Here is an 11,725-nt window from a genome sequence, read left to right on the forward strand (position 1 = left end):
TATATATATAGGATAAATATTTTGGCCAATAAATAATATATTGATTCTGAAAATTTATATTAGCACTAATTGTATGTTAGTGTTGAGAAGGTCAGGGGCGCTGGCGGGAAAGTAATAAAGCATGAAATTAAGGTGTCTTCATTTAAATAAAAACAGAAGAATGCCCCCATGATTAATGGAGAATAGACTAAGTTTGAATATCATAGAGATTTCCTTCTAGTATGTGTTTATTTAACTCAAGGGGTTGAGATTTGAAACAAGAAATCGAAAGAATATGAACAAATATTATTGATTAAAGAAACATTTTTTTCTGTTAAATGGGTTACAAATACAAATGTCTCCTAATATTGAAAGAAGATATTAAAGGTTATTGTATATTGAAAATGTGTTTGTGCTGATCCTAAAGAGAGCTAATGTTACTATATGGTTAGCTCGACATACTGAAAGCAATGTAGCTGACCGAATGACTATCAGACGGTTGAAGGCCTGTCAAATGATCAACAACCATTTAGATGATCAAAGGCAATCCAACCGACCAAATGATTGTCAAACAACCGACTGGTTATCAGACAACTGAAGGCCAGTGAGATGACCGATAGTCAAATAAACGACAGAAAGTCATCCAACCTACTAAAAGTTGTTAGGCGACTGAAGGCCAGTCAAAAGATCGAAGGTTATCTAGTCGACCAAAAGGTTGTCATATGACCAAAGGCTAGTTAGACGTTGAATACTAGTCCGACGGTCAAAAGCTATCCAATCGACCGGAGGGTTGCCGAGCAACAGGCTATGATATGCAAAAAAGACCAGAATATCCTATACAACCCCACTTAAGTAACGGTAAAACATGTAATTTTAAATTGTGTCCCTCTATCTGCGATAAATAGTGCGATCAAATCATGTATTAAGCGCCCTTGGACCCCTCTCTTGTAATCTCTACTTTTAACGATGTAAAAATGGTCAAAATAGCTTGATAATTCTCTAGTTCGCACCAAAGGAGCAAGTTGTGGTCTCTCACCTCTTACGCTCTATTTCTTGGGTGTGACACATAACAAATCCAAATTCAACATCCTAAAATGTATGATGAGCGTGGATCATATCCCCAACAAGAGTAGGAGCATCGTAAGGAGAATAACTGAGGATTAAGTTTGGTTGGGTCAAGTCTCAATCGACGCAGCCGAAACAACTAGAAGTTTAACGAGCGAAAGGTTGCCGACCGATCGAAGGGTTGCCAACTGCATGAAGGCTTGTCAGCCGACTGAAGACTTGTCGGATCACCATAATTCAAACGGTCTGAAGCCTGGGCGACCTGAGACTAGGGAGAATCGAAGCCTAGACGATCGAAGTTCAAACCACCAGAAGTATGGAGGACCCAAAGTCCAAGAGCCAAAACATCATGTTTCCATCTTCTTTCGTGAGGATTTGTAATGAAGGCAAGAGCCACACCCCAAAATGAACACCCAACTCCAAAGGACCAAAGAGCCCCTCTAAGGGAAAGCGGACTGATAACATCTCTCCGACGCTCGATCGACATCTGTTAATTGATGCCTAGGTCGACGATAAAAAATTGTCATTTCAAATATCTCATTTTATCTGAAAAATATATAAAGTTTTAATTGTGTTTGCATAGGTCCAACTAAGACTCAGGGAACTCAAAGTGCTTATACACGTCTAGATTTAAGCCAACACTCGAGGAACTCATACACGAATAAAATGACCAAAAACGACGTAAGACGTTATATAGAAATTAAAATAAAAAATCAACCCCCAACACTAAATATAAAATCTCATATCTCTAAACTCGACACAATTAAAACTCAGAAGGTTTTTCCTACCAATAGCAATAAAATTTGTGAAGTGTACCCCATAAATAACCTCAGTATTGAGTCTCAATAGTTACCCTCGCGAAAAGCAACGATAAGATATCCTTAAGACCTGACAAAAAGTGCGGCTCGGCCGAGCCGACGACCAGACTAAAAAAACGAGACACAAACGGTATAAGACTTATGTCAAGCGATGACATCAAAAAATTGCCAACATTTTTTCCTAAGATGTGAAACATCAACTAACACCAACAGTCATCCCCAAGCAATTATCACAAACAAATAGCACGATAGAGGTAAAATGCTAACACAATGGAGAAGAACAATTGAAATCTTCATCCAATTGCATGTTAAAAAAAGTTACAGTGTTTCTATGCATTTTCTTACATGAAAAAAAGAAAAAAAATGTTTTTGATGTGACAAATGAGGACAACCGAAGGTCAACACAACCGACTGGCGGTTAGCTTGACCAACCAAAGGGTTGCCAACATACTGAAGAACAAAATACTCCACCAAAAGGCCCAACAGAGCACTACAAAAAGACAACGCAAAAATATGTCGAAACTAATGGAGTATCATTAATATAACATTGCGTAAAAATGATCACATTTTTTGCCCTAAAAATTTTCTCATTCTTATCGCTTCTTTGCCTCCAAGAAGTAAGAGAATATGAGAACTTAATATGAACACTAAAAATATGCTCATGTTCATCTTGAAGAGATCTAACGGTACTAAAAGATGAGCATGGCCGATTGAAGACCATCTAACTGGTTGAAAGGCTGTCAGATGACCGAAGGCCAGCCAGACAACCGAAGGCCAATGAGATGATCGACGACTGAAAGCCAACCAAAAGACTGTCAGACAACTAGAAGTCATTCAGACGACAGAAAACCATCTAGCCGACCGTAGGGTTGTTAGATGACCTAAAGTAATTCAATTGACTGAAAGGCTACCAAGCGACAAACTCTGGTATATATAAAGACCAGAGTACCCAGCAAGGGTTAAACATATAATTTTATTTTTTGTCCCTCTAACTCCTACAAATATGGGACCAGATCATGTATTAGGGGTTCTTTAAGAATCTCTCGTGTAACTTCTACTTTTAATGATATAAAAAATGGTCCAAAGAGCTCAGAAATACCCTAGTTTGCCCCAAAGAGGCAAGTCGCAATTGACCCCCCTCTCTCTCCTGTTTTACGCTATATTCATTGAGTGTGGTTCACAGGAGAAATCCATATTCAACAAGTATATAAAAATAATAGCTTAGACATCAATGAATTTAAAAAAAACAAATTTGTAACTTTAATATGGGAAATGTTATATGATCAATAGTGCACTAAAATTTAGCTAGATTGAATAATTTATTATCATGATTATAAAGAACATTGTTATATTTATGGACAAGGGCATGCAACCACAAAAGTCAAAATAAAAAAAAAAAAAATTATGCACAAGGTATTAGAAGACTTTCTTCTAAAGAATGCCCGTAAATTTTACAAATGATACTATCTTAACTTGAATATGCTAAAGAAAAAAAAATGCTCAAGAATAACAAATGCACTAATAATAACTATCAAAAAATACACTTTAGAGATAACAGGTTGCAAAATGGATTCAAAAATATAACAAAAGATTAATCTAAAAGACAACATGATGATCCTTTTAAGATCTTATTATTCATTATAAGTCCTCAGAGTTTTGTTTTAATTAGTGGGGCATGTAGTAACTTAAGAATTGATGCACATAAAAGATTACTCTAACATAATAATGAAGGCTAAATCATAATGAATCTCTATTCATATTTTTTTTTATTAGAGATATAGACTGACATGATATAATATCCTTCATTTTCAACTCAAAATATTGTTTTAAAGATTGAGAAAACTTAGCTTCAAGATTGAAGAATTCTCAAATATTTTATAATTTTTCTCATAAAATTTTCCCACATCTTAAAAAAAAAAAAAGTTAAAATAAACATAAAATCAAACTCAACCTCATAAGCATTTTTTATTTTAAAAAATTATTATTTTTTTTTTTTTGGTGGGAAGATAAGTGTTTAGCTTTATTACAGAAAAAGAATAAAAGAAAAAAAGTACAAAAAAGATAAAAAGGAGAAATTTTATTTTAAAATATTAAGTTTTCATAAAACAACATCTAAGGAGCCAAAGAAATAAGCATAAAAATCCTCTTAAAAAGTTTATATTCCCAGACGTACCTATGCTGCCAATAAGGGTCTGTTTGGGGTAGCTGTAAGTTTTTGAATAATCTGCTGATAAACTGATTAAAAATAATCTGTTGATAAGCTAGGTGCAGTGACTATTATAATTTTTAATTTTTTTGGAGAAGCCAAACCGCTGACAGAAAGCTGCCACCACACCTAGATAGGTAGGAGTCTAAATGAACCGAACACGAATGAACAAAGCTTGTGTTAGTGTTCGGTTTGTTTGAAATAAGTTCGTGTTCGAAATTGTTCGTGAATTCACTGTTTGTGTTCGTAAACAAAGGAGCCGAACACGAGGTGTTCGCGAACGACAAGCCAATTTGACATCCCTAATATCAATATATATAAATAATATATTATATTAATCATATAACTTATATTATATAAATATATAATATTTATATTAGTATATTACTAATTAAGTATATTAATATATATATTGCTATTATTAATTTATAATATGTTATAATTTATAAATTTTAATTTTTTAAAATATCATAAATTGTTTATATATAATTATTTTAAATTATTTTATATTTCGAACAAAAATGATTCGAATACGAACAAACTTATCATTGTTCGTGTTTGGTTCGTTTAACTAACTGAACTAAAAAAATTTCTTCACGTTCGTCTCGTTTACTTATCGAACGAATCGAACACGAACTCATTGACGAACTAAATACGAACTGTTTGCGGAGAACGAATTTTTTTAAGGCACTATAGATAGATACATTGTGAAGATAATATTTTCAGTGTTTTAAACTGACAAAACGCAGTTTACGAAACCGGGCCTAAGTGCGTTTAACTAACTGAACTAAAAAAATTTCTTCACGTTGGTCGCGTTTATTTATTGAACGAATCGAACACGAACTTATTTACGAACTAAATAAGAACTGTTTGCGAAGAACAAATTTTTTTATGGCACTATAGATAGATACATTGTGAAAATCATATTTTCAGTGTTTTAAACTGTCAAAACGCAGTTCTGTAATTAAATAATTTCTCTCGACACGGAAACGGAACCGTCTGCACAACTGTACTGGCTTAGGTTTACGGAGCAGATTTCCCATTCTTCGTCCCCTCGCTAGCACCGTGGGCGAGAGCGAGCGGGCGGAGGATACAGAATCCGATGAAGAACATATTTCGGAAGCTTCACATCGACACGCCCCCGCCGTCTCCGCCGGAAGGGGTATCGGTTGCTGCATCTGTGGAGCGGGTAGATTACTTTTCAACTGAGGAGGAGTTCCAGGTGCAGCTAGCACTCGCGATTAGCGCGTCTAATTCGGAGTTCAGGGATGATCCAGACAGTGATCAGATCCGCATCGCGACGCTGTTGAGCTTGGGAACCAGCAGAGGTGATGAAGGGTTGAGGGAGGAGGAACCGGCCGAGTCCCTGGCCCGGCGGTATTGGGTGAGTCTCAATTGTAATGCGACAAATTATATGGTTTCAAATGGGTGGGCTGGCAACTTTACTGAGTTGATTTAATATATTTTTTTTAACATAAACCTCAACTTTATTTATTTATTTTTTCTCTTTAATTATTCTCTTGTTGATAGTGTTAAGGTGTCAGCCTCGTTTTATTGCGAGAAAAATCGGCTCACTTTAAAAAAAAAATCATTCAGTGTTTTCAACGCAATTTTCATTTTCTAGTATATATTTCATGAATATAATTTTCTAATTCAGAACAAAAACAAAGCTTTATTTTTTCTCACAATGTTGACATTCCGAAAAGCTAGGCTATTGTTGATACCCATTTTCATGGCCAGGACTACAATGTGCTAGATTATGACGAGAAAGTTGTGGATGGCTTCTATGATATATTTGGGCTTTCCACTAATCTGAACCGTGGGAAGATGCCGTCCCTTCATGATCTCCAAACAAGTATTGGGGATCTTGGCTTTGAAGTTATTATAGTAAATCGTGCGATTGATACCGCTCTGGTTGAGTTGGAACAAGTTGCTCATTGCATTGCTTTGGATGTCCCTGCCACTGAGGTTATGCTTTTGGTTCAAAGAATTTCTGAACTTGTTTCCCAGAACATGGGTGGTCCTGTAAAGGATGCAAACGACATACTAGCTCGTTGGATTGAAAAAAGTTCAGAGTTAAGGACGTCACTCCAGACAAGCTTATTACCCATTAGCTTCATAGATGTAGGTCTCTCTCGCCATCGTGCCCTTCTTTTCAAGGTTTGTCTTTCTAACATACTTATCTCGATGTATTCATTTTTTACTGCGCATGACATAGTGTAAATTGATGCATGTCATAAAATTGAAATGGGCAATATCATGGAATTGCCGTTGATAGTTTCAGTAGGTAATCTGCATTACTATTCACATAAAGGAGCATAACTATAATGGATAAAGGCTTGATTGATATAGAGAATATTTATGTCAATCTCTGTATCATACTGTTTTATATTTTTTTGAGGACGATAATTATGTCCATGCTGCATGAAAGCCTAACTATAAGGTGAGAATAATAAGCGTGACATTTCTTTATCATAAAACTCCATAGTGCATTTTTTTGTTGTGACCAGAAACTACAGCCATACTCTTTAAATATATTAGGTGCTATGATACACCGACACAGATGATATGACAAATATGGTATATTCTTATTATTAAAAATATTAGATCTGAACATATATTGTATATAACATTAGTATGAAACTATCTTAAAAAGCCAAAGTCATCGTGTAGTAATTGCACAATTAAATAATTCATATAGTGATCAACTTTTGACTTTTTTAAAAAAAAAAAAAAAAAAAAAAAAAAAAAAAAAAAAAAAAAGACAACAGATGCAGCACAAAAAATGAACTTTTTTAAAACAAGATAAAATCTAACAAATTATAAAATTGCAATTATTATTTTTAAACTTAAAAGCCTTTATTAGTTTTTAGCTCTTTTGTAGCCCCATAATTTCCATAATGGTTAATTCACTTAACTCACAACATGTGTTAGATAGGCGTTGTTTATTTTAATCAAACACATCAATTGTGTGTTTGACATGTTTCAGGCGTGCATCGTGTTCTGCATGTGAAAAGAAACCGCTAGAAATAACAGAAGTGTGCATATTGCTTGATGATGTTTGCGAAGATGCCTCTTGGGATATTATTCAAATAGAGCAGAGATGTATTTTTAGTAAATTGATGGACCTATGTGAAATCGATCTAAATTGGGGCTCGGGCAGGGGTGGGGGGGGAGGGATGGGATGATGCAGCAGAATATCTTACTCTGAATTTACTGTACTCATATGTAATTTATATATCTCTTATGCTGCATCATGACTCGCTAATATTAGTTACCAAAACTATAAAATGTTGCCTGCATGAATGCCAGATTATTCAGGACAGAAAATTGTATTTGACAGTTTCTTATTTCTTTGCTACAAACATCAGTCATGATCTCTTACTGCTCCATGTAAAGTAAATGAGATCATATCTATTTTGAATAGCTCATAACCTAGCGATGGGTACATTGTTCAATTCTATTTAGTTAGAAACGTGGATACTTGTAATGCATCATAATGCAGCTGAAAAAAGTTACATTTGAAGGTTGGAAAGCCTCCTCAGTTGTTTAGATTTTGGCGACCGAGGCCGTGCTCTTATATGCCTTAACCACAAAATGCAGGTTCTGGCTGATAATATTGGCATTTCTTGCAAGCTTGTCAAAGGAAGTCATTACACAGGAGTTGATGAAGATGCTGTCAACATAATAAAGTTTGGTGATAATAGGTATGCATTTATATGATAGTCGACACCTTTGTATGATTTCTGCAATAGTCTTTCTTTTTGTAATTATATACAATTTTGTTTTTCGTTGCTTTTTATTAATCTCTAATTTCTGTACAATTCTCCCAGCAAGCTATATAACCCATAAGGGATCTCAAAGATTTCCCAGTAACACAAACGGGATTGCATATTTTATGGTTTTAAATTGTCAATATCCTTATTTAAGAACTATGATTTCATATTTACTGTGCATCATACAATATGTTCTCAAATGCTGTTACTTGTTTTTCACTAGTGCATAAACCCATATTTTTATTTTTTTGTTTATTGGTCATGTAAGGATTTTATAAGTTTTACACTCCTGGACTATTTTATAACTTATATTAGGTTTTCGGATGCCGGTAACCTTTGTTACTAGTGTAGAAAATTACTTGTCTATATGATGCTTAGTTATGCTTACTGAAATTTACATACCTTGAGTTATTATGAGGATAAAATTCTTCTGGATGCAATTGAAATATCTGATTTTCTTGTTGTTTCCAATTGAAAGATAATAGTAATCCCTTGCATCTAACTAGTAGAGCTGCCATGAACATGCTGTCTAGCCGTTCACCAATTTCACGAATTAGGGGATTCGAAAGAACTTTAGCCTTTTTGCATTTGGGATACACCTGCCATTCCTTTTATATTTCTTGTTCTTATACTATTCTTTTTTCACCCTCATGAGGGTTGCTATTTTGTACTCTGGATTTGCTGTTTATCGGTGGAGGATTTTTTTATTGTTTTCCATGGTCATTTAAGTAGCTACTCATCAACTCTGAAACTTGGACTCACAGATGTATATGCTTACCTTCACATTCGAGAAAATTTGAATCCCTTGGAGGTTTTTAACCTGAGTTGGGATACCTTTTTCATGTGCCCATTCAATAAGAGGAAACCTCAACACTTTTGACCTAAATTGCCCTGTTAACCTTAGCAGCAGGAAAGTGTGGTATTTGACAAGCCAAGCATTTTTTTTTTTCAAAACTAAATAAGAGAGGCGAGGGTGTGGAACTGGTAAGAGAGTAAAGACATAGCGGGGGGTAGGAATTAAATAAGTGAGAGTAGGAAAATGAAAATAGTCACTTTGGTTGATACTAGCTATTACTGAAAGTGGTTTGTGAGAGTATCTTTTACATGTAGATGGGATGGAATGGTCGACTTAAAATTGGCAGTGAAGCTGCATCTAGAAGAAAAAGAGTTGGGGAGAGAGGGGAGGGCATAGAGAAGGGAGACTCCGCTTGATCTGAATGGCTGGTAGCATTACAGGATAGAAGCTGCATATGATTGATCTTCAGTAATAATATATGAAGGTTTGGCCTCTGAAACCTTCTCATATGTTGTTAATAAAAAATATCATTCTCAAGAGGTATAGGATAGAGTATTGGTTAAAGATTTGGCCCTCATTTGAGAACTTCATATTGTTGAATTGTCGTCTAAAATGATTGCAAGCTCCCCTGATTAATCACACCTCTTGCATATAGAGAGAGCTTTCTATTAAGAGTAGTTATGAAGATTTATTGTGGTGGCTTCTTGTATGATCCTACTAACTGTGATTATTTTGAGAGAAATCACACATGCTCAAAAGGGATGATGGTGGGAATGATATAGTTCCTTCCTTGAGTTTGTAATGTGTCTTAGCTAATTGTCATTCATATATAGTTTATCAGCCCTTTATTAGAGGATTCTAAGTGCCAGCCATGGGTTGTTTTAACCAAAATGAGCTCATAGGCCATGGGTAAAAATATTACTAAAGGGGATATTTTTTATCTTACATTAGCTAATAAGGAACTTTATTTGACTTATTGAGTCATAGACACGGCCACTCGAGGAACATCCTGGCTTTTCATCTATTCTTATTGTCATGGTTCAAAATACATGCAAAATTTTCTCTAGTTCTAATTGTTGTGATTGAGGGGCTATTTTTAGGCAAAAATGCTTGAAATTCTAATGAATTTGCCGCATACTTATTGGCATAATATTTGAGTGTGATTATATGATGTTGATTTGACATAACTTGTGAACTTCAAATGAACTTTGAATATGTTGCTCTTGGCAAGCTTGGGGAGAAGGGTAGATGATTACTTTGGGCGCTGGGTTGACATTATTATTATTATTATTTTTTTTGGGAGCTTATACCATGTTCTATTTTTTTGTATTTTTAATATTTTTTGTGAGGGTTTGGATTTGTTGCGGCTCAATTTGGACATGAGGAGTTCCTTCCAGTTGATATGTGCTGTTGAGTATGTTTATCATCAAGAAGTGGACAACCAATTTGTTGGTTGCCGTAGGCTAGTCCATATAAGGCTCATTTTTGCAGTTTGTGGAGTACCTCAAAGTGTAATTCTTGATGATTGCACCCATCAATAAGAAGCAAAGTTCTCTATTATGTCTTTTAATTTGAGAACTGGTGGTTCTGAGATTGAATTTGTATTTGGAATGGAATCAATTTTTTTCTCTGAAAAAGCCATGGAGAGAACAACAATGATTTAAGATTTGACCTTTGACTTCCCTTGCCATCGTGAAACGATTCCCTCAATAGTCTTGGGGCATTGATATTGCACTTAGAGGTTTGTTCTTTTTTGATTTGAATGGGAGTCTAGCAATTATGCTATCAATTTTGATGAATCCCTTATTATATTCTTTAATAACTACAGCCATCATATGGTTGAGGATCTTTAGATTCTTTTGAGAAGTTATGGAGTTGTTTTGAATTGAGGACTGCTTGCAATATAACATCATGATTTGATTAAGAATAATTGGCATTGAAATCTATGTCTACTGAAGTTGATTAAGCAGCCAAAGAAACAAAAGCAGCTGAATTTGTTGTTTTAAAATCATTTTTTAGTTCACACATGCAGAGGAAGTGGAAGGTTAACACTTACGTTCTAGGGCTTTTCTTATGAAAATATGAAATTATGGCAAAGTTGTCATTTTGAAATGGATTTTTGTGCTTTGTATGATTCTTTTGTTGTGCGTCTTTTAATTTAGGCTAGGACATTTGGTACTATAGACTATGGTGGTAACCCCTTTACGACTATTTGTCTTTGTGCTTTGGAGCTACATTGGTGTCAATAAACCTTTTTAATTACATTCTTCTGATAATATCACGCATAATCAATCCTTGGGATCCTTGAGCATATTTTGCTCTCTCACGTAGCAGTTTTTAAATAGGCGTGATACCATTCTAGGGCTCCTAGAAAGTATTTGGGAAGCGTGTTTGGCGGAGACGTGGAGTAGTAAGGGAATGAATGTGGGCGATCAACGATTTTTGGAGGTGGATAGACGATGTTTAGTGGTTGTCCCAATTGAATACAACAAGGCAGATGAACAAACAATCCTATATGGAAATTGAGATTCACCACTTGCACAAGTTACAGACACACCACTTACAAAAGTAATACGAAACAACACTCTTTAGTGTAGAAATCAAAGATACAATCTCTAGAACACAAACAATAGCCAAAAGTCATCCAAAACAGAAAAATAAACTATATAAATAGTCTGGTAGAAAGAAACTCTATTTAGAAGAAGAAAATAAGAAATAAAGCTAAAAAAACACAAAAAAAGGTAGGATTTATTGCGATCGCAGGATCTCCCGCGTCAAATCTCATGATCATGCGGAATCTCGCATTCGCGGAATCAATTCCGCATTATGCAGGATCATACGATCCTCGCGGAAGCACCCACATTTGACGTGGGCTTGAGTTGAACTGGCCCCAACTAGTTCAGCGGGTGGAGGTTCGGTCCGGTTGGAGGCTGGATCGGTCCTATCTCACTCTTTTCACCCACATTTGACGTGGGCTTGAGTTGAACTGGCCCCAACTAGTTCAGCGGGTGGAGGTTCGGTCCGGTTGGAGGCTGGACCGGTCCCATCTCACTCTTTTCCTTAGGGGAGAATTTTTATCTCCTTC

General features: G+C 35.3%; 1 protein-coding gene across 1 annotated transcript in view; it reads left to right on the forward strand.

Moving 5' to 3' along the window:
• Positions 1-5,089: 5,089 nt before the first annotated feature.
• The window catches only part of LOC110020467 (serine/threonine-protein kinase EDR1-like), a gene marked incomplete at its 5' end in the record, with an annotated part of 23,283 nt that continues 16,647 nt past the window's right edge, over positions 5,090-11,725 (forward strand). The window contains 3 exon segments of the mRNA XM_020718581.1: positions 5,090-5,452; positions 5,809-6,228; positions 7,672-7,775. Of these exon segments, the coding sequence (XP_020574240.1) occupies positions 5,090-5,452; positions 5,809-6,228; positions 7,672-7,775 (887 nt within the window).

The sequence above is a fragment of the Phalaenopsis equestris genome, unplaced genomic scaffold (assembly GCF_001263595.1).
Source record: "Phalaenopsis equestris unplaced genomic scaffold, ASM126359v1 Scaffold000097, whole genome shotgun sequence".
Taxonomy (NCBI): Eukaryota; Viridiplantae; Streptophyta; class Magnoliopsida; order Asparagales; family Orchidaceae; genus Phalaenopsis; species Phalaenopsis equestris.